Here is a 24022-nt window from a genome sequence, read left to right as displayed (position 1 = left end):
TTCCAAGTAAAATCTATATTCCCTACCATGGCCTGGAAGACCCTATGCAATTGGAGCCTCCTCTCTCACTGAATTTGATCTATCATTCTCTCCACAGCTCACTGCCCCCCCCTCCCGTCCAGTGTTCTTAAGTGGTTGCTTTGCTGTTTCTCAAAGAGGCCAAACCTGCTCCTACCTCAGAACCTTTGCATTTACTTGCCCTCCCACTGGAGCGTTCTTCCAACGCATATCTTCATGATGGACTTCCTTCTCTTCTCTCTTCAGATGTCGTATTATATGAGACGTCTTCCATGGTCATTCAAAATAAAGTAGTTTTCTTCACACAACCCCATAGTCTTTATGTCCCTTCATCGAGTTAATATATAGTTTTCTCCATAATCTTGAAAACATTTATGCAATACACTTTATATTTATTTTTCACTTGTTTATTTTTTGTCCTCCTATATTAGAATGTAAGTTTTATGAAGGCAGGGACTTTATTCTGTTCATATATCCCCAGTACCTAGAATAACACCAGAAAAATAGAAATTGCTCAGTTAACATTTGTTGAATATGAAAGAATAACAAGTACATATTTTTAATTTTCATAAACATTTTTAGGGTTCTGAGTACAGAATTTATATTTTTATATTCCACTGCTAATAAAGTTATATTCAATTAGATTTTTGCCAATACTTAGAGGACTTAGTTACTTTTATATACTGCATTTATCTATTTTGACAACCAGATCTTGCGGATACAGATAATGTGTTATCTTACCAAAACAAGAAGCAGAGATATAACTCTATGAAGATAAGTTAACTCTGACTGCTAGGAGAAATTTTTTCTCCTATGATTGAAAGTACACCTAAGATTTTTGTGGCATGTAGGATAGCAATAAAACATAAAAACATTAATAACAGTTTCATGAAATTTTGATAACTGTTTTACTGTTTAAGAATTTTTAAAAATTTTAATACATCACATTGCTAATTACACTATTTTATTACAAAAGTATTTTTTCTATAACCCATCTCTATGGCACAAACCAAAATGGCAAGAATAAAACACAGGTCATTGTAGTAGTAATTTTTTAATACTTGTAAATAATTGGTATTAAACATTATTAAAATATTAATTAAATCTGTATATTTGAGCACTGGTAGTATCTTTAATGGTATTTTTATTGGTTTGATGGTGGGTCACACTTCTTTTAACACCAGACTACCCTTATTATTTAATAGTTTAATTAATGTACTAATATTTGGAGTAGACTTCAAAATATTATTTTCCATATGCTTTTAATTTGGACCTTGAAAATAATTAGTTTATTTTTCTGGAATTAAAGAAAATTTGTCCGCTTTGTTTTGTCACTCTTTCCAAAGACAAGGCTCCTGAAATCATAGAACTTGAGAATGCTGGATTCTGTAATATTCGAGAATATAATTGTATGACAGTGAGAGTATTTGGTCAAGGCTTCAAAGAATCACCTTCAATTAAATGTGAAGTTACTAAACTGCAGGTATGTTAATTTTAGTGTTGAAAAACAATTAAGTTTATGAGTTATTCAGATTAATTTTACCTTGGATTAATTTGGACTGTCAGTTAGTAACATAGTCCCAAAGGATGCCCTATCCACAGAGAGCCCAATAGGAAAATGGTTAAGTTGCTTGACTGTAAAGCTTCTTCCTTATTTGTTAACTCTATTAAACTATTTTATATAATTTTTATTGCTGTATTGGTTCAGTATTCCAGTCATAATAAGAAATTAAAATAATATTAAGCTTGATATGCAAGCCCCTGTATTTATTGAAATGTAAAACCACAAAGAATGGAGATAATTTTTATCCAACACAGTCTGTACGACTTATGGAGCATAGGGATACGAACAGTTCCCTTTACAAAGGAAAAAGTTGAAGATTAATTGTACTTATCCTTTATATTTCCCTTAGTGTGGATTTCAAAAAGAAAATAATGTTTTTCTTTCTTCAGACCGCAAACAACAGACATGATCACTCACTTTAAACACTGGTATATCAAATTATACCTTATTTTGATGATTATTTATATGGGCTTCCTTTTCTTTATTCAAGTGGATTTTTATCTTAAGGAAAATTCTTTGAAAGTACCTACTTGGATAAGCTGAAAACTTAAAACAGCAAATGACATTTTAGCATTCTTTTTACTTTTTCTCTAAATTGCTAAAGTCAAATGTAATCCTGAGATTGAGAACTTAAGAAGGAAATAACTTTTGTATCTGTCTTTATCAAATCATTATACAAGAAAAGTATGCTTATTTCCAGATTTTTTGAGTAGAGCTTTTCTAAATAACCATGAAATATTTTAATCCCAACGAAATAATAAGACACCCAGTAAAAAGTGGAATATATGTATAATTTTATTCACTTAGTATTACTCAGGAGAGTAGACATTATATTGTTCACGGCAGAATAAATTGTATGACCTCACACTACCATTAAGTGATTTGCCAAGAAAGAAAAAGTACACTTTGTATTTACTTTCAGATATATTATTTGCAGTGATATTTATTCTCATACTACTTTCTTTTTCTAAACATCTGATAAAGAGCACACTATGAAATTCTCTAACACACTATACGGAACTACAGAAAGAAATATCAATGTTCACTAGCCCAAACCAAACTTACTTAGATTAGCAATTTTCTTTAGCACCCTGTTCAGGATATTTATGCATTTCATTTGTAATACAATTTGGTTTATTTTGGAATATTCGTATTCCACTTTGAATTTCCTCCATACTGTGGTTGATTTTAGTTATTTACTTATTTGGAAAGTATACAAAGTATTATCATGGTTTTGAGGGTTTGCACCGTATGAAAGATACAGAGAAATGTCACTCTCTTATCATCTGTACCACTCTGTCCATTACCCTTTCTTTCCATCCCATTTCCATCTATCCCCTGAAGGTATCCACTCACATTATTTTCTGGTTTATCTTTACTGCATTTCTTTTGTACAAAGGAACAGAGAAATCCCTTCTTTTTGTGTGAAAGGTAGCATATTATAGATGTTCTTTTCTACTTTTGCAGCAGTGATTTTAAACAAGTTTTTATCTAGAGATGCAAGCACCCAATCCTTTCTTTCACTCCCCCCTAGAAAAGCAGCCAGGACTTTACAGAATCCAATTTTTAAATACTTACAGTATTAAATCCAAGTAGCTGTCCTAGAAATGAATGGCCCTTTGTGATCTAGCTCTTGTCTATTTTCGCAAACTTGAACCTCCTGCATAGGCTCTACTAAAATCTCATGCTATCTTACGCATCCCTGCCTTTCACTTGCTATTCCCTCCAGCCAGCGCTGAGTAGCACTCTCCATTTCTGCTCCCAGAATCCTAATAGCAGTCTCCTCTTCTACTTTCAGGAAGAGAAGCTTCCCTTGACTGTGCTAGAGTCAGTGGCTTCTTTCTCATTAAGCTTTATTTGAATCTTGGTTACAGTGATATTAAAGTTATTTTATTTGTCTGTCTTTTCTTCTGTGATCTTTTTTCATCAGAAAGCCCTCAGTACATACAGATACAAAATACTGATGAATGGAAAATAGATAGAACTCTGTTTATTCCTTATTTGGGGTAGGCTTGTCTAAACATGGGTGGAAAGGATTTCTGTACTTCCAGTCATTGGCTGAAATCTCATTTCAATACACAAAGCCCTGTATCCATCTAAGTGTCCGTATCATGACTACCCCAAGACATTCTTGTCAGTCCCACTCCACTAGAGGGGGACCACTGAACTGACCTATCTGTTGGGCCAGACTGTACACACCCCCTTAAACATGGAGATTTCTACTGTGGCCTAATATTTCAGTTATCAAATCTTAGCAAGATAGTTTCTGCTGGCCACAGATGAGCATGTTCTTGCCTTCTTTTCCATCTCCTGCTGACCCTCAGTACAGAAGCATCAGCATGTTCTTGGATCATTTCGGAGCAATTGAAAGCATTCCACAGTCATAAATTTTTAAAAAAGTGTAAATCAAAATATTGTTAATAAAATATGCCCTTTTAGTTTTCTATGTAGTTACCAGCACCCAGAAAATTATTCTGGATTTTCCTCTTTAGACACCAATGCATTTTTATACTGAAAAATGATCCTTTAAGTGTAGGTTAAGTATGATATGCCACTGAGTTATTTAACAGGGTGAACTGGTTAGAATTAAATTTTAAGTTACATAAATTCATTTGAACTACCTTGAGCAAAAATGGTATTTATTTATGAAAACAGTACGTTTTTCACAGAATCAGGATTAGAATGTCATTGCTGGGGGCGCCTGGGTGGCATAGCGGTTAAGCCTCTGCCTTTGGCTCAGGGCGTGATCCCGGCGTTCTGGGATCGAGCCCCACATCAGGCTCCTCCGCTAGGAGCCTGCTTCTTCCTCTCCCACTCCCCCTGCTTGTGTTCCCTCTCTCGCTGGCTGTCTCTATCTCTGTCGAATAAATAAATAAAATCTTTAAAAAAAAAAAAAAAAGAATGTCATTGCTGAATTCTCAGGAGTAACTTGAACTTGGGACTTGAACACATGAAAACTCAGTTATGTCTGCATTTGTATGTGTGTGTGTTTATCTGTCTCAGTTCTTTTTTTCTCTATGGGCTTCATTTTCCCCTTTTACTCGATACTAGCTTTCGCCACATTGTGAAAACCGCAGCCACCTACAGCTCCATAACTTTGAGTCTTGCACCTCAAGCCATCAGAAGCAGACTGGCCCAACTTGCCCTCTGGTGCAAAGTTAAAATAGCCCAAGTAATCAAAGCATTGGCTCAGCTTAGATCCACCCTGGAGCAGTTGCGTGTAGTCAGGAAGATGGGTCATATAAGAACATGAGAGGGTTCTGGGAACCAGACAGAAAGAGCAATTTCAAGTTGAAGTAGAAGGTTAGGAGCTTTTGCAGGAGAAATGAGTTTCTGGGCAGCAAATCAATCCATTGTGTTTCAGCTACATAGTCAAATGTGTTTCCTCTTGCTGTAAAACTTATTATATGGTGATTCATTATATATGACCAATATTGGTAACTTCTTTGATTTGAACCCACAGGAAATGCGTGAGCATTAGAAGCAGTTTACATCAAATTTAAGCGTATATGGTTTTCATTATTCTATATAAAATTCAATGTTGATGTCACTTTTATTACTTCGGTATATATTCCATTATACCAGGCATGCATTTAAAATTTATATTTTGATTACGAGTAATTCACTAGCAAGGAATTTCCTTAATTAAACAGAGGTTAATTGCCTTCTCATTATGCCTTTAGTATAACAACAGTAAATGGGTCCTTGGAAAAGCTGTCTACACGCATACTGTTTTTCAAAATAGCAGAACTATCGATTGTCAGCTGCCCCCTGATGTTCAACAGTCTGATAACATGAATCTGATGGGTGAGAAACCAATTGCAAAGTGGCAATTAAAGGTAAAAAAGAAAAGATATTCTCATATTTATAAACAAAGTAAATATATATTAACATTTCATAATGAATTTATGAAGCTACATTTAGAATATATTATCTTATTATAAAACTACATCTTACAGGTATCTAATGATGGTTATACGTTCAGTAATCCCAGAATAATGATTATATATGATGGGGCTTGTCAAGTTTGTGGTCTCTATGGGAAGGACTCATGTACTATAAAGGTATGCAATTTTTTCACTTATTTTCACATTTAGAAGATAGGTATTTTCATTTCCCTTAATGGCATATTAGTTTTTTCACCTTCATATCAGAAATACTAATAGAGAAAAGACTTTCTCAAGTTTATATGTGGTTAACTAAAATTGTTACTCTGCCCATAACTGTTGTTGAAATGGCAAGGAGAAGGTTTCTACCTTTTATGTTTTGAAGTGGCAGGTTGTTTATTCCTTAAAAATAATTCAAAAGAGAAGGTTCAGATTGAATTTTAACTCCTACATATATTCCTTTTTAAATAGTAATAATTTTCTGGTACGATGTCTCTCCACAGTTAACTAATCTTCTTTGTAACTAGGGGTGTGCATTTGGATGGAGCTTGTAAAATGTATAAGGCTGGCACCTCTACAGGGAGGGGCTTTTTTTGTGGCAACTAAGTTCATTGAACCTTGCAAATCTCCACCGAGGAACGGATGACGGAAGAGCCCAGCCAGAGCTGAGTCCTCACAGCCACACCCTATTCATCTAGCTCCGGTCTGTTGGGTTTATCAACAGAGCTCTCTCACATGCCAGCTGCTGATGTAATAGATACCATGGATCTAATATTACTTGGCTCTTTAAAACTGAGAAGCATATCAAATAATATTTATGTAAATAAAAATTTAAAGTATTATTTTAAATTTTAAATCTTTCTTCCTTTGAGATTAGCAATTAGAGCATATCAACAAGAAGTTTCTGTTTCTGAAAAGTTGTTTGATTTTTACTTTCCCCAAAATATTCCATTTCCACATGTTTTATGATAAGTACTTTTAAAATGTTATAATTCATAATTGTTTTATATTGTTGGAGCTATTCTGTTCTTATTTTTGTGTCGTGTTCTAAGTGACATCAGAGGAGATTTTGTCAAATGGGCAAAGTTTATGTATGCTGAACAAAATTTAGTGTTCCCAGGTTGAAAATGATTGCTATGTTTAACATTATTTCTTTGTAGATAAGCCTCTCTTTCTACTATTTTTTATAAGGATATCCATTGTCAAGTGTGGATAATTATATCATGGTTCTGGTTCAGTTCCACCACGTTCAGAGGACATAGTGGGTTCCTAGACCAAGGGAAAATAGCTATAAACTGATGTGTTTCTATAAGCTGAGCAGGGGAAAAACTGTTTCATTGCTTTATTAATAGAGCATTTCCAGACTGAGTTAGCAGTAAAACAAAACAAAACAAAACAAAACAAACAAACAAAAACAAGAAGAAAAGACAAGTTTTCTTCCGTGTTATTTATAAGCTATAATGCTACACAGAGATAAAGTTATATATGTATTTTCTTATTCCCTCCATATTGATCAGTTCCAAAGGCATTTACACAAAAAGGGAATGATTTGTTTTCTAACATACATTTATGATTAGGACATACAAAAAAATGTTTCCTAACCAAAACCGATGNAAAATGTGTCCTAACCAAAACCGATACTTTCACCAGAATCACCAACATAGATGGTGCTAGCTTTCTATGTACATTTTTTTCCCTGAACACTAACTATAACAACATCTTAATTGTTTTTCTCTTTTTAAAATTTCCTTTAGGAAAATGTTTGCATTATTGATGGGCTCTGCTACATTGAAGGAGATAAAAATCCTATCAGCCCTTGTTTGATTTGTAGACCAAAAATTTCAAAATTTACTTGGTCATTTTTAGAAAGTAAGTTAATCTTTATTAATCCAAATATTTCCTCGACAAGATATTTTTAAGTGATTTTAAATCATGAGTTACATAAATGTATATAAGATGAACACTGTGTTTAATTTAGGATCTTTTTCTAACTGCATGATTTACTTTTCTTGAATGTAATATATAAGATGAAGTGTTATGTAATTTCTATGATTATACTACAATAGGGTAGGGATTTTATTTTAATATTTGATACTGAAAGCAAATGTGAATTATTAATGGAAGAAATTGGAATGGTTAATTCAGTTACACACAGTTTGTACAAGTCAAATAGCTACTAACAAAATAGGCTTTCAAGTTTATGTACTATGTAAGTACATAAACATCCATCAGTAAACGTTGGTGGGTTTAGTGGAAAGAGAACATTACTTTGGGACCAAAGCTCTATATCCTGTTCTTAGCCTCACTTCTTTTTAGTTTTGTGACAAGACATTTAGCTATTTAAATTCCAGAGGCCATGCATTCATCACCCGTTGAATAAGATAACCTGGACTCAGTAATCTATTGAGTGCCTTCCAGCCCTACCATTCTTTGACTCCATGAGTATAATAGTGGGTCCAGATAATGTCTGGATACTTAGTCCTACCTGGAAAAAACACCCCTCTTCATAGCCATGTACCATATAGTTTCTTCACTTCCTTAAATACAGCTCTATGTAATTCCACATAGATGTTTCTTCATTCTCTTTCCTCAGTCAAAAGACCAGGCATCATAAAATACAACAAAATATAATTACTCCCTGTCGCCGTCCCCATGTAATTTTATCTGAGTCATAAAACCTTATATTTATACTGAGCTTTGTAGCATCATTATATATATATTACTGTATATACAAATTTCATGACTGTGTGAGAGTATTTGTCAGATGATTCATTGCTCAGGTGCAAGACTCACGGGCTGTTATGGGAAGACAATGAAAATTTGGAGAAGAATTTAGTGCAAGAGACAAGGGAAACACACTATAATTTCTGAATTGGTGTCTATGTTTTTAATGGCTTTGGTATGACTGACTCATCGTAGATTTACAATGTTCAAGGATACAAGGGGTCTGGAAATATCATCTGTCCCAAGTTTCCCATATTGAGGGGTGAGAAAATTGAAATCAGTAAATTGTATAAAGATACATGAGGGCAGAATGGGAGCCAGAACTACATTCTCTTGGCATTAGTGCTTTGTTGATGGAGTGGAGTGTGTTTGTGCCCAGTGCAATGAAAAAGGCTGTTCTTTCTGTCTGTTAAGCCAGTTGGCAAGGAAGGGGAACATTTTTTAAAGTGACAATATAAAAAGATGTTTTAAAACATTACTTGAGCACAAAGGGAGCCTCTCTGTCCTCTGAAATAACCAGCATTCCAGCAAGTGAGCTTGGCAGCTAGAAAGACCTCTGAGGAGCAGAGGGTTGCTATGACTCTATGACCTCCAGTAACTGGGGAGACAGGTACAGTGAGAAAGTCAGGGGAGTCAAATGAACAACCCATCATGGAGAGTAAAGGAGAAATAAAGAAAAAAGGTGTCGAGGAGGAAAGTAAAGCTGAAAAGGGTAAAGGACGAAGAAGAGAGAGTGAAAGAGCAAGCAGTTGAGTTGGTGGACATTGAGAAGTAATTTCAGACGGGAAAGGCGAGGCATCCGGTCTGGGGAATGCAAATGTTTATGTATTTTATGCTGTGTTCAAAGTGTTTTTACACTCTCGTAGCAAAGTTTGAAGTCTTAAACCTGTCAGTTACTTTTACATTTTCTAAGAATGCAATTGAATTTATTCCAAATGTAAAAAAAAGAGCCAAGGTAGGTAATGGAAGTTTTAGCAGAGGTCGAACTTCATCAGAATGTTCCAGTGGGAGCTCTCTGATTCGTACTTTCCTTTTTTTTTCTACACAAGTACAAAGTAAATGTTTTCTCTGTGACAGACAACCAACCCCCGGTGATTCAAGTACCACAAAACAAATTACAGACATTTTTGGGGGAGATCTTTGTATACCAGTTCACGGCCTTGGATCCCGAAGGTTCTGACATCCATTTTACCCTGGACTCAGGTCCTGAGGGAGCAAATGTTTCCTCTACAGGACTTCTCACGTGGAAAACAGAGTCCCAAACTCCACAGCAATTCACTTTACGTTTTAACGATGACTGCAATGCTGAAACGAGAGTCACGATTATGGTAATATTTATCATTACATAAATGCCACTGAATTAATTAGCAATATTGGTATCTATTTTAAATTTAAAATATAATTCTTAATTTGTGCAGAAGAACTAAATTATTCAACATTTCATGGAAAATTAAACTGCCAAAGTGCTGTTTTTGTCAGAATTTAAAATCTTAGGGACAGTCTCAAGTCTAGAGCACGGAGCTAAATGACTAATTCCTAGATCATTTTCGCCTGTACTTAACTATAATAAGGATAAAGAATGCATTCATGTCTACCTCTCTGAAAGATCTATCCTCAGATTGATAATTAAACCCTTTTTCTTCAAGTAAAGTCATTTTTTATTGACCATTCTTTTGATATTTTCAGTCATGAGCTATTAATACTGTTTTTTGTGCACTGCATTCACTCGAGATTTGGGACACACTCATACAAAAGTAATGGTATGAAGCGCAGTAGTGTACTATGTCATGTTAACCAGATAATTCAAGTGACTGTTTACTCTCTGTATTTTAAGAGAACTCAGGTGACCGACTAACTGCTTTACACCCAATGGGAGTTTTTCTCTGCTGCTTGCATTATAGAAATTGATTGATCATCTTGTAACATTTTTAAAAATTATCCCCAGCATTTATATTTTGGCTATGCTCTTGAAAGTTGGCAAAATTACTTCATTAAACTATCTTTTAAAATACTCTTTTACATTAAATATGTATTTTTTTGTTTGTTTTACAAAACTCGTGGGCTGGTCTTAGTTGCACATAAACATACACGCCTATCACAATTTCTGGGGCATAAACTGAAGTTAATTTTATTAAAAAGTAAGGCATTTATTTTTTGTTTCTTTTGGAGGTGACTGTGAAGTCTTGTGATTGCCTGAATGGTGGATCATGTGTGTCAGATAGTAAATTTCCTCCAGGCAGTGGAAGGTACCTGTGTGTCTGCTTGCCTAGCTTTCAGGGCAGTCTCTGTGAAGTGAATGTCACTGAGTGCCTTGCGAACCCCTGTGGCCTGGGCAGATGTGTTAGTGGATTTCCCGGTTATTCTTGTGTATGTCCGCCTGAATTCAAGGGTAAGTTTTGGTTCTTCATGAATGAAATTAGTATGGGAACAAATTAGAAAGGAAAGTTCCTTGGCTTTCCAAATAATCCACAGATTACTCAAGCAAGTGTATGGTCCTAAAGATTTTAATATACATTTAAAAAGTCTAGTAGAAGTCATCACAAATTCATTTACTACCCGTATCATTTTGTTATTGTACATAGCTTACATATACTCATTATTCTGCCCATTTTTATAATTTTAATGGCAATATTCTGTGTCTATGTTGTATTTTGCAGGTTTCTAAACATTTCTGTCTAAATTTGGTAGAAATATATTTAAATATATTACTATCAAAATATAATATGGAATAATAAAGAAATTTGCCATGGGAAATGTCAAAATTATCCTTTAATAAAGGTTGATAATTCATTAACTTAAAAAGATCATTATATAAAGTTAGAGTTGAAATCAAACAAAATTTGCTAACTCATTAATTATCCTAAAATGTCTGATTCTAGAAACCTCAACTAAGTATGTGAATGATAACTTTTAATTTCCCAGGGCTTTTTATAAGTCATACCAGTATTTCCTCTAATTTAAATATATACAAATGTTAGAAGTAAATATGCAATTATTGAGCTGATATTTTTTCCTTGAAGGCAGATCTATTTTAACATTATAATGGAACTAAGCAGGATATTTAGGTGTCTTCTAATTTTCTCAGCATTTTAAAATAAAAATTTTAGGGGCACCTGGGTGGCTCGGTCAGTTAAGTGTGCAACTCTTGATTTCAGCTTAGGTCATGATCTCAGGGTCTTGAGATAGAGCCCCACATAGGCTCTGGGCTCCAAGAGGAGTAGGCTTGTCCCTCTCCCTCCCTTTCTGCCCCTCCTCCTGCTCAATCTCTCAAATAAATAAATAAAATCTCTCTCTCTCTCTCTGAAATAAATAAAATCTTAAAATAAAATAAAAATTTTATCATTTGGGACTGTTTGCTACAGACTACATTTGAAAGAATTCAAATATTGANTAAGCAGGATATTTAGGTGTCTTCTAATTTTCTCAGCATTTTAAAATAAAAATTTTAGGGGCACCTGGGTGGCTCGGTCAGTTAAGTGTGCAACTCTTGGTTTCAGCTTAGGTCATGATCTCAGGGTCTTGAGATAGAGCCCCACATAGGCTCTGGGCTCCAAGAGGAGTAGGCTTGTCCCTCTCCCTCCCTTTCTGCCCCTCCTCCTGCTCAATCTCTCAAATAAATAAATAAAATCTCTCTCTCTCTCTCTGAAATAAATAAAATCTTAAAATAAAATAAAAATTTTATCATTTGGGACTGTTTGCTACAGACTACATTTGAAAGAATTCAAATATTGATTGTTTCATGGATTTTACTCTAGTGAGTAAATGACTGAATATATTCATTCAAATAAGTTTTTAAACATTTAAAAGAGCAACACGATCTCAAAAAATTTTACTGAGTAAAGACTAACTTTTCCTACCATGCTGTAAAGTTTTCATGGGTTTTCACAGCTAATGCAATAACTGCACTGAATAAGTTGTCCTTAAGCTAAGCAGGCAACCGTTCTAATAACNGAAATAAATAAAATCTTAAGATAAAATAAAATAAAAATTTTATCATTTGGGACTGTTTGCTACAGACTACATTTGAAAGAATTCAAATATTGATTGTTTCATGGATTTTACTCTAGTGAGTAAATGACTGAATATATTCATTCAAATAAGTTTTTAAACATTTAAAAGAGCAACACAATCTCAAAAAATTTTACTGAGTAAAGACTAACTTTTCCTACCATGCTGTAAAGTTTTCATGGGTTTTCACAGCTAATGCAATAACTGCACTGAATAAGTTGTCCTTAAGCTAAGCAGGCAACCGTTCTAATAACTTTTTAAAAAATTTCCCTGAGTTTTTTTAACAAAGTAAAAATTGGTGCTATAATAAGGTAATTTTTTGCCTTAAAATTTTAATGGCCTTCTTGTCTTCTTTGTTATAGGGAAAATCTTATGTACTTGAAGGATCTAGTTTAATGTTAAATAGAATCTAATTAATGACTATGCTTAACTCTGTTGTAAATCTTAAAATTAGTACATTCCTGTTATTATAGGACAGCTTTTCTGGAGTTTGTAGGACATACCTTAATATAAAAGAAGTAAAGATATCTTTAGGAGAGTAAAAGTAAAATATCTTTAAGTAAAAGAAATCAAATAATGAGCACTTAACGGGACATATAATGTTTTTCAAAATAAATAATTTAAACTCTCAATCTGTATTTTGTTTAGGCAAAAATTGCCAGGAAGATGTTGATGAGTGTGAATCCAGGCCTTGCTTTCCAGGAGCAGAGTGTCTTAATACCTTTGGCTCCTATCATTGTGGTTCATGTCCAAAAGGATTTTATGGTGATGGGAAAATATGTCATGGTAAAAGTCCTTATTTTCTGCCATGAAATGTTTTTTGCTCCATTTAATTTATCCAAATCTCTCAGTTCTGTTATCTCTTCTATTCATGTGTTAAGTGTCGTGCACTAAGCTGGATGTGGAGGATGCAAAAAATAGATAAGACATGCCTTCTGACCTAATAGGTTTGAGTATAATACCAGGGAGTCTGACATGTAATCACCATAGTTCAATATGGTGTTCTGTGTCTTTTGATAGAAAGTGCCTGGAGAGAGTAGTAGGACTACTACACAGGAAATCACGTCTACCTAGAGGGATAATGAAAAGTTTTAAAAATGAAGTGTCATTATAGCTAACTCTGATGTGTCCAGTCAAGAGAGAGAAAAGCTTTCTAGGCTGAAGAAACATCAGGCACAAAGGTGGAGAGGCATGTAGCATCACAGTGTACCTTGGGCACTGTGAATAATTCAGTGTGCTTAAAATATAGAGGATAAGNTCAGTGTGTTTAAAATATAGAGGGTAAGAGGGACTGCTACAAGAGTTGAAGCTAGAGACCTAGCCAGTGGGCAGATCACTGACAAACCATGAGAAACATGATATGGTTTACATCTGAGAAGTCTACNTTCTGATGTGTCCAGTCAAGAGAGAGAAAAGCTTTCTAGGCTGAAGAAACATCAGGCACAAAGGTGGAGAGGCATGTAGCATCACAGTGTACCTTGGGCACTGTGAATAATTCAGTGTGCTTAAAATATAGAGGATAAGAGGGACTGCTACAAGAGTTGAAGCTAGAGACCTAGCCAGTGGGCAGATCACTGACAAACCATGAGAAACATGATATGGTTTACATCTGAGAAGTCTACTCAAGAACAGTATGGAGGATGGACCACTTATGGATAAGGAACTGTGTAAGTCTGAAGGTGCGAAGAAAAGCTAAGACAATAATACAAATAAATAGGAAAGACATGAAGATATTCTGACCTTAGATGAGGAGGTAATGGTTGAAACACTAAAGAAGCAAGTTGATGGTCTGTGGTCAGTGATTGGGATTAGCATGGAGAGGGAAAGAGAATTACTAAGTTCCAAGTGTTCAGTTTAGGTGAATGGGTGTGTAGAATTGGCATTCGCATTGTTACACACTAAATCATGTCACCCCAAAATTGATGTGTTGTGTCCCAAACCCCCAGTGTAGCTGTATTTAAAGTAAGGAATTAATTGAGGTTAAATGAGGTCATAAGGGAGGATTAGGATCCAATAGGATCAGTATCCTTTTAAGAGGACACACCAGAGATCTTACTCCGTCTCTCCCTGCCATGTGAGGACACAGGGAGAAGGTGGCTGTCTGGGACCCAGGAAGAGACTCTCACCAGGCACCAAATGGGCCTGAACCTTGATCTTGAACTGGCTACCCTCCAGAATGGTAAGAAAATAAATTCCTATTGTTTAGGACACTCAGTCTGTGGTATTTTATTATAGCAGCCTGAGCTGACTAAGACACAGGACACCCATGAAATCTAAGGAAGAAAAAGTGGTTTGGGAAGGGAAAGAATGAATTCAGTACGGATACATAGAGACTGAGGTGACTCCAGGTGGAGCTCAGGGAGGGAAGATTAAGTTAAAGATACAATTCTTAAGGTCATCAGTCATGGATGAAATTGCCCACAGAGAACACTAAGAGAAAGAAAGACAAAAATCAGTGGATATCAACCTTTTAAAAGCTTAAAAGAGAAAAGTTAATTATAGAAGACAGTGTCAACCATAGTTTGGTATCATTAAGTGAATAAGATCCCATTTTGATGAAAACTATGTCACTTTGTGCTTCAGATTGGAGTGGGGCAATCTAGCACTAGAGGTCACAGATTTGAGCAGCACAGTGCAGGTTGGTAAGGGGAATTCCCTACTATCTCAGCCACTCACATTTCCCCCTCAATACCCAGGCCCAAATACTCAACAGTATCAGACCCTTCACTCCGTGCGCTAAAGTGATCTAAGATCAGCCTTTTGCAAACAGAAACTCATTCCCTGAATAAAACCTGTATCAAGTGGAACTTAAGAGTAAAGCAAGTTGAACCCAGTCCCATTACACATGAGTGATTAATAAGTTTCTTAACTCTGTCAGAGGCATTTGTGTATTTAGGAAGTTGCTTGTTAATACAAAATAATTTTTTCCTCGTTGGTATTGTTTACTTAGTTTTTATGGCAGGCACCAGAGTCACTGACTATAAAAGCCACTACAGCACAGTTCTTATTCTTGAGGTTGCTAACTAGAAGAGGAGACACATGAGTCAATATCAAGGACAAAGCTCTGTGGGAGATAATGAAATTGGTTGGGTGAGTGTGAGACTATAGGAACATCTGTTAGTCACATTGGGTTGCCATGACAGAATAACACAGATAGGGTGACTTAAACAACAAAAATTTGTTTCCTCAGAGTTCTGGAGGCTGGAAGTTCAAGATCAAGGTGCCAACAGGGTTGGTTTCTGGCTTTTCTCCATGGCTGACAGATGGCCCCCTGCTTACTATGTCCTCACATATGCATCCTGCTTGTGGCTCCTCCTCTTCTTAAAAGGAAACCAGTCCTATTGGACAAGAGCCCCACTCATGAATTCATTTAACCTTAATTTTCTCCTTAAAGGTAATACAGTCACATTTAGAGTTAGGGCTTTAACATAAATAGATTTGGGGGGACACAAGTCAGTACATAATGCAAGGATTTGCTGAAGAGGTGACATGTAAGCTAGCTCTGTAATTTGTGAAGAGTTCAATCCAAGTGACATTTTTATTGTATGTTCTTATTAGCAGTATTTTGCTTTTTAATAGTGTAATCTGTTTTTCATGCATTCATCTACAGTTGAAACACAGTTTTTACATGAATCTACTACACATACTGTGGTTCTTACAAGTTCTAACGAAAGTGAAACCAAGGAAGAGAATGGTAAAAATGCCGTACAGAGAGAAAGGCATGTTAAGTCAACAAATGGAAATGCCTCTAGTAAGTAGTTGTCTTGTTAAACAAAATCTAATGATGAGTAATACCTCCCATTTATGTTTTCAGCAGACCAACATATTTATTCCTTAGGAATTTTTCTTTTTAGAAAGATCACCTAAGATTATACAATGCAGTTTACAAATTGTTCTTTTTCTTGTATTCTAGAAAAAATGGTGCATGTTGTATAATGAACAGATGATATTTAAGGTGATTTCAGAGAAGCTTATGATTGGAAGTGACCATTTCAGAGTTACATTTTGTAACTCCCTGGTCATTCAGCATTGACACCCTAAACCATTATTTCATAAGGCCTTTTCTTTTCCACAGTGCTGTCTTTATAACTCTTGATTAATTCAATTAATATTCTGATTGTCTTCACAAGGACCGTACACATTTTAGATTAGATTTCTTTGTGCTTTTGCATTTTGTAATATTAGCTATTCATCTTGCAAGACTATCACTGCACTTATTTATTTTGCAAGGTGTCTTTTGTCAATTACTGCAATACAAGAAAGCTATCTTGATTTTGATTTATTCATGCATCCAGTTGCCTTATTAAACTTTCTTATTTACACTATTTTTATAGTTGATTCTCTTTTTTGGTTTTGTAAATAGACAATACCTCTTGCCAATAGTGAGTTTGTCTCCTACTCTTAGTTACCTTCTCATTGTAATAATAATTATGATTTACTCTGTATTTATGAGACACCAGCACTAGACAAATATTATCTATATACTATCTCATTCAATCCTCTCAATAGCTATAGACAGTAACTGTTATTATTTACACTTTACAGATGTTATTCATCTGTACAGAGGCATAGATAGGTTAAGTATTCTGTTCAGATTTATAGAGTTTGTAAAGGAAGGGAGATCTGAACCTGAGCAGTCGGACTGCAGTCCCAGCTCTCAAATTTGGGCGCTCATTTTAATGGCTTGGACCTCCAGGGCAAAGTGTGTAGTCAGGGAATTGTTTCTTAATGGTTTTAATGGAAATTCTTCTCATGTTTCACCATTAAGTATGATATCAGGGTAGGTTTCTGCTAGAAACCCTTCATCCACTTAAGGGATTTTCCTTTTATTTGTTGCTTTCTCAGAATTCTCTTTAGTTTAAATTAGAAGTGGTTTTTAAATTTTATCAAATGGTTTTTCAGCATCACTTATTACTTGCTATAATTTCTGTTAATGTTTCGTTAGGCTAACTTTTTCAGAATATTTTCAACAGAAAATTGTATCAAATTACTTTTTAACATTATTTTATATTGCTATCTTTATTAATATCATAACAAAATTATGTAATGTAATTCGGTTAATAGAGATGCAATTCTGTTTCATCCTGATGTAGTAGACTGTAACTACACTGCTGCATTTGATTTGCTAGTATTTCATTTAAAATGCTAATGTATTTTCATAAATGATGTTGACTATAGGGTTGTGCCACTTGATCAAATGTTTATAAAAATTTCATCTCTTTCTGTGCATTGCAAGAGTTTTATGAAATATTCTTTCCTTGATAATTTGGTAATTTTTTTCCCATTAGGCATCATATTTGGGGTTGACTTTAGATTATATTTGTTTTGTCCATTGCAATTGTTCTATCAACTCCTCTATCTCTTTTTCAGTCAATATAAATCATTTATATTTGGCAAAAAAAAGTGTTTATCACATTGAGATTTGAAATTCTTAGTTTAAAATTATGCATAGTATGTTTGTATAATATAAAACTTGCTTCAGATTATTATTATGAATTGCTTACATGTTAAGAATACAAACATGTAAGCAATTTCCTTTGCTTTGAGCCTCCGTGTATGAAGTGGTCAATACAAGTTTGTTGGCTATTTCTAACTCTTAATAAAATTATTAGTTATTGTTCTTTAACTTTTACAATGTTTAACATTCTGTGCACCTGACATATCCAAATAGATTATAAATTCCTTGAAGTCAGGAACTTTATGATGACTTCTTACTACTGCACGGCTCCTAGTATAATGGTATACATGTGATAGACATTAAATGAAGGAATGAATTACTTAATGTTAAATACTGGGGAAAGAGCAGAATATTAATAAATGTTATTGAGTGACATTTCTTTTTCTTTTTTGGTTCTTTAGATATAAAATTTCAGCCACCATCAACAGACCATTCACCATCCAGTGCAAGTTTTACCCACAGTCCTGCTACTATCAAAAAGTTCTCGGACACAACCAGTGACATCTCGCACTTTTCATTAAAATCAGTTACAACTCAAATGAATAATTCAAAGAATATTATTTCCCAACAGATATCAGGTTTTGAACAGGTGGATCATACCATCAGCACAAATCTCAGTCTGGAGGAATTGGGAGTGTCCATGAACAACCATAGTTCTTTAAGCATTAACCCAAACAGTTCCCATGGTGAAGTAAAGGATGTTACACAGAGCACCATCCAAACAGAGGCAGGAGGGCATAATTCTCAAATTAACAGGTCTGCACAAGGTTTCACGCGATATAAGGATGCGTTTGCTTCAGTAGTTACTAAAGCCATCACCATTTTGCCAGAAAAGCCTGGATGGACCAAAATATCAACTTGTGCTGAATCACCTTGTTTTCTTGGTGTTTCTTGTGTGCCAACCACAGATGGTCACTTCAGATGTGGACGCTGCCCCTTTGGATATTATGGAGATGGTATCAAGTGCAGAGGTAGTATGAAAATTCTTCAGAAGATGCAAAGAAAACTGTTTAGTTCACATTTAAGTAATTAAAAAGAGACACTTTTCTATTTAATAATTTCTATTTACTCCATTTAGTTCACCAATTTCTGTTCATTGCATTTATTTATTATTTGTGTATATCCTCTTCATATTTCAAAAAAAAATTAAGGGTGTTTCTGAGTTATTTTTAAAAATAATGTCAAATAGTACTATAACTATATAATTAAATATGTTTTTGAGTACCTATTATGTTCCAACATCTATAGAAGCATTCTTTATCAATTATGTCATATGATCCATAAAGACTCCACATATTGAGTGTTATTTTTCCCATTACGCAGATAGGAAAGCAGAGGCTTAGAGGGCTAACTGACTTGCCTAGCATTCAGCAACTAAGGGATAAAATAAGGAAGTGATCTGTGGTCTGGGTTCTTTCCAGCTCACAGTGGGCATTTAGCACTTTAAATTACTAATTCTGGCGTATTCGCTTATTTGCATAAACTAGGTTTCTCTGTAAGTACTCCAGCTCTTGAGAGTAAAACAAGTTGGACATCACTTTAATTTTGAAAGGAGCATTTACTTCTTTTCACAATTATCAGCATTGTTTTCTTTGATGCAAATCAAATTTTTGGCTTTGATACTGGAGAAGCTATTTTGTGTTGTTGTTGGTATTTTGTTAATTTTCTTTCATGTTATTTGTGTTTTGATTTATTTGAGACCAACTTAAGCAATAGAGCTATTGGGGTATTTCTTTGATCTCAGTATTACTGAGAGGTTTTGTTTTTTGTAGGAATAATGATAATAATAACAACTTTCAGTACTTACATGTTTATAATATAAAACTCCATATTATAAATAAAACAAAACAATCACATACATTTTGGTTACCTCAGAAAAATGTTAAATGCCTAATAGAAAATAGCAGGTAGTTAATGAAGTTTAAGGAATACGAACCTGTGAGCTTATGATGTGTTCCTAGCATCTTGCTCTTTGAAATTCTGATTATTCCTGCCATTTACCAGCATTTACCTGATTAGCATCTGCAACTTTATTGACCTCTGAAAAAAGACTGTAACCCCATTTATGGCTAGCAGCTTCAACATCAGGGAGTAATTACGACATACGGTACTTCTTTCTGATGGTGTTAGTCATGTTTCTCAGTCATTCTCGTAGTAAAATAAATACAAGGGGAAAAAATAATTTTATGGATAAATGCAGTGGTTATTGCTCAATAAGCAGCCTCAAAATGTTCAAATTTCAGAGAATTTGACTTTTCTTATAAGTCGGTCTATGGGAAACATGTATGTATTGTATCAACCAGTCAGCTTTTTTTTCCCTTGATTTTTGCAGCCATTTGTAGACACCCATGTGGAAAAAGCAGGGAGTGTGTTGCCCCAAACATATGCAAATGTAAACCTGGCTATACTGGTTCTAACTGCCAAACTGGTAGGTATAGCCCACATGGTTTGCATGATGAATTTAATTGATAATTGACATTTCTAAAACATGAGCTTTATTTTATACAGCTGTATGTCATCCTGATTGCAAAAACCGTGGAAAATGTATTAAGCCTAACGTTTGTGAATGTCCCCCAGGGCATGGTGGAGCAACCTGTGATGAAGGTGATACTTCAGATTAAAAATCAAATAATAGAACCAAAATAAAAGTATTTTCTTTAAAAAGGCTTTTTTAAAAAGATAATTCAGTTTTACTGTGTCTGTACTGATACATACTCATTAATGCTGCCGGGGAAGTCTAAGCTTTTTAATGTTTATTAAAAATAATTTATTTGAAACTTCTAAAAACTTAAATTTCTAAAATTAGACATCCAAAGAGCAAAATAGCTTATTTGTCCTTGGTAAAATTGTCTTCGGAAGTAATATTTTTGAGATTTTCGTTATAAGGTGCCATATCCCTACATATATTTTAGCTTTGAACAAAGGACACCTGATTATTGAATGACTTGTCAAACAGCTCCAAGAAAGTGCTAAATACCACATAATTAGAAGATACAAGGTAGTAAAAAGAATCCTAAAATGTGATTTTTAAGAACATGTCTATAGCCATATAATTTTATTATTTTGGTTGAAATCTTAAGAGGAGAGTTTATGAAATGGCATTTTAAAAATGGATAGTATTTTAAAAGCACACATTTATTATTTTTAATATTTTTAAAGAATATACTTTGATAGATGGTACAAATAATTATTAATAAACTGTGAGCCACACTAAATACTTTCATGACAAGGCAAGTTACAAATTAACAAATTAGAGGAAATCCAGAGTGAACTAATAGAAATACTCAGTATCAATAGCTATGAAAATAAATGTGGAAATATAGGAGAACTCCATTTTTAGGGCAGGAATGTGTAAGTCCAAGTCTCACTTTTCAGAAGAAACCTAAGAGGCTATATTTCCATCCAGCTAACCAAAAGTTTTATAAACCAAAACATGCTGATGATTTGTTGGTGTTTTTTAGACCATAAACTTGTATAGTCAGTCCCACAGAACTAAATTTCATAGTAAAAGAGAACTAAATTTATAATAAATTGCTCTTATAAGAAAGTTTATTGTGGCTGTGATTCATAAACATAAACTGACCTTTTCCTAATTCGGAGCTGACTTAATAACATAATCTGTGTCTGCAGAACACTGTAGTCCACCTTGTCAACATGGTGGCACCTGCTTGGCTGGAAATCTCTGCACTTGTCCTTATGGCTTTATAGGACCAAGGTGTGAAACAAGTAAGCAAAACTCTCTTGCAGCCTAATGTAAGGAAACTGCTCCTTTGAATAGCTGATGGCTTTAATACTAACGAAGAGAAACCCAGAGCCTAGTTAAAGGGCATACATTCATGATTTATTCTGACAGTTCTCATTCTGCATACCACTGGGAGCCCTGGGTGCCAGTACTAAGATAAAGAAGTTTGTTCTTAGAAGCAACTCTCTTCTTGACCCTATCCATGACCATTTCTTTGAGATAATAAGAAGAATTCCAATTTGTTGATTTGCATATAAACTTATCTTGTTTAATTTATATCTATGATTATTTCATTAGTAACTAATGATTTTCTCAAATAGCCAACTCTTGTTTACCATTCAGCTCAATGATTTTCTTCTTTCCCCAACTCTATTTGCAAAAAATAGCTGAATGTGAGAGTCAGGGACCATTTAAAGCCAAAGAATAAGTTATTTTTATTTTTCTCTCTGATTTTATTCATTAGAGGATGTGATTAGCAGTTATGAGCTAGCTAGGTAATAGCCAATGATGTGGCCATTTCCAAGCCTAATCTATTTTACTTTTATTTTATTCTATGACTTTAGTGGTTTGTAACAGGCACTGTGAAAATGGAGGTGAATGTCTTACACCAGATATTTGCCGGTGCAAGCCTGGCTGGTATGGACCTACTTGTGGTACAGGTAAAATCAGAAATATGTTCAATGAATAAATCAGTTAAAACAAATTTAAAATGCACCAGTATCCTGAAGACTGGCGCCCCAAAGCATAAAGCTAATCTGACAAGATTGGTATGAAGTTTTATTAAAACCCCATCTTTTGATTCTTTTTCTTCTTGTATCAGACCATAGAGTGTATTTCAGCTTTATTGTTATCCAGGCCCAACCAGTCCTTTTTTTTTTTTTTTTTGGCCTTTATATTTCCATCATCCACTGCCTTATAGTGGAGAGAAACCAATCTGTGTTACATCTCCTCGATATCTTTCAAATTTTTTTATCACAACACAGACATTCTGTTTCATGAAACACTCAAGCAATTAAGGGACACCATTATGTTACTCCATTTCTTTATCACAATATCAGGCTTACTTCTTTGCCAGCATGTTTGCAGTTATCTGCATATAATCTAATCCACTGTGATCTAATGACTTTTCTTAACATAAATTTAAGTTAATACTTACAACTTGCCAACTATGTATGAAGCATAATGCAAGGGGAAACAAAGATCAATTTGATTTTTGCCCTGACTTCAAGTAGCATATCATTAGTGAAGGAGACACAGGATATAATTATTCAAAAAGACTATGATACAATTTGGATTATAATAAGTAATGCAATTAACACACAGTTCCTTGGAAGCAGAGAAGACAGAATTTATTCTTGCAAGTGCATTTTGGAAGAAAATAGTATTGAGGTAGGCTTTGGAGGATGGGTAAAATCTGGGTTGAAAAATGGAATTGGGGGTGCCTCTCAAAGTGGAACAAAGGTAAAGAAAACAGAGAGTGCTTTTGACCATGCTAGGACTTGAACGCAGTGTTCCTATTGAATTAGGAAGGAGACTTTAAGAGGTACACATGTGGCCCCATGTATTTGAGCGGATTACAGACCATCCAGTTAGTGCTGTTGAAATGTCTTCTACTTTCCCATCATTTGTTCAGCTTACAGACGGCATTCTGAATTCTAATCATAACCTCCATATTCTTAGCTTGGTATTATTTGAAACTTAATGAATAGACTTTCAAAGCTATTATCCAGTTATTTCATTCCTCTTATGTTTGGCAAAGTCAAATTAATTATAGGTTATGGGTTTTACTTGCAGTAAAAATAAAATATTTCATTATGCACCATTTTGTACTTGAGTGCAGCTTTCATTTTTTAAATAATAAAACTTTTATGGTCTCTCTTCCCCTGCTGTTCCTTAGCTTTGTGTGACCCTGTTTGCCTCAATGGTGGTTCCTGTAATAAGCCAAACACTTGCCTCTGTCCAAATGGATTCTTTGGTGCACAGTGTCAGAATGGTAATTATTCTTTCTTTCTTTCTAAATATAAAGGCAAAGGCATAAACAGAACTCATTGTAAACATAAGACAAGTCTCAAAGGGGAAGATGCTATTTTTTTCTTTATTTCTTGTGATGTTGCCGTTGTGGTCACCAAATGACCAGATCATGGAAATGTATGAGTTATTATGTAAAATATTTGTATTTATTCAACATGTTAGGCCCCTGATCTTGGCACTTGTCTGTGCAGTTTTGTAGGATCAAGGTGTGAACCAAATAAGCAAAGTTCTTTTGCAGTCTGTTGTGTGCAGTGGTGTCATTTTAATTGCCCTCACAGCAAAAATGTTTGATTTATGGTCAATCTAATGTCCACTATTATCTCATGATCTCTCAACTTTAGTTTTATTAAACATTTACGAAAAGCTAGCTATGCACAGCACTCTGCAAGGTGATATGGGGTCATAAAGACACAGCATTTCCCCCTTCGTGGCCTGCTATTTTAACACTTTCCCTGGTATAGTAATGCTACAGATTTTTTTCAGAATAATAAGCATGTCCTGAGGCTGACACTGTAGGCATGAATTAATGTCAATAAATGAAATTTAAAATGTATTTTCTACATCTTTATATCTTTGAGTTTATGCAAAAT

At 34.5% G+C, this 24022-nt stretch overlaps 1 protein-coding gene across 12 annotated transcripts in view; it reads left to right on the top strand.

Annotated features, from left to right (window-relative positions):
* The window catches only part of VWDE (von Willebrand factor D and EGF domains), a 105070-nt gene that overhangs the window by 60690 nt on the left and 20358 nt on the right, over positions 1 to 24022 (top strand). For 8 of the 12 annotated variants that reach the window (XR_004627872.1, XR_004627883.1, XM_034668453.1 and 5 more), the window contains 14 exons: positions 1365 to 1501; positions 5266 to 5421; positions 5542 to 5646; positions 7224 to 7338; positions 9271 to 9521; positions 10363 to 10582; positions 12850 to 12987; positions 15812 to 15952; positions 18061 to 18630; positions 19992 to 20087; positions 20168 to 20263; positions 21290 to 21385; positions 21965 to 22060; positions 23299 to 23394. Coding sequence is in view for 10 of the 12 variants with exons in the window: in XM_034668453.1 (XP_034524344.1) it covers positions 1365 to 1501; positions 5266 to 5421; positions 5542 to 5646; positions 7224 to 7338; positions 9271 to 9521; positions 10363 to 10582; positions 12850 to 12987; positions 15812 to 15952; positions 18061 to 18630; positions 19992 to 20087; positions 20168 to 20263; positions 21290 to 21385; positions 21965 to 22060; positions 23299 to 23394 (2313 nt within the window). In the remaining 2 variants the exon portion in view is untranslated. The remainder of the gene's footprint in view (positions 1 to 1364; positions 1502 to 5265; positions 5422 to 5541; positions 5647 to 7223; positions 7339 to 9270; positions 9522 to 10362; positions 10583 to 12849; positions 12988 to 15811; positions 15953 to 18060; positions 18631 to 19991; positions 20088 to 20167; positions 20264 to 21289; positions 21386 to 21964; positions 22061 to 23298; positions 23395 to 24022) is intronic. The other 4 variants (XM_034668470.1, XM_034668461.1, XM_034668481.1 and 1 more) reach the window with 4 other exon arrangements.

Source organism: Ailuropoda melanoleuca, chromosome 1 (genome assembly GCF_002007445.2).
Source record: "Ailuropoda melanoleuca isolate Jingjing chromosome 1, ASM200744v2, whole genome shotgun sequence".
NCBI classification, from domain to species: domain Eukaryota; kingdom Metazoa; phylum Chordata; class Mammalia; order Carnivora; family Ursidae; genus Ailuropoda; species Ailuropoda melanoleuca.
Note: the sequence above shows the minus strand (reverse complement) of the source record. Positions and strands in the feature narration are given on the sequence as shown.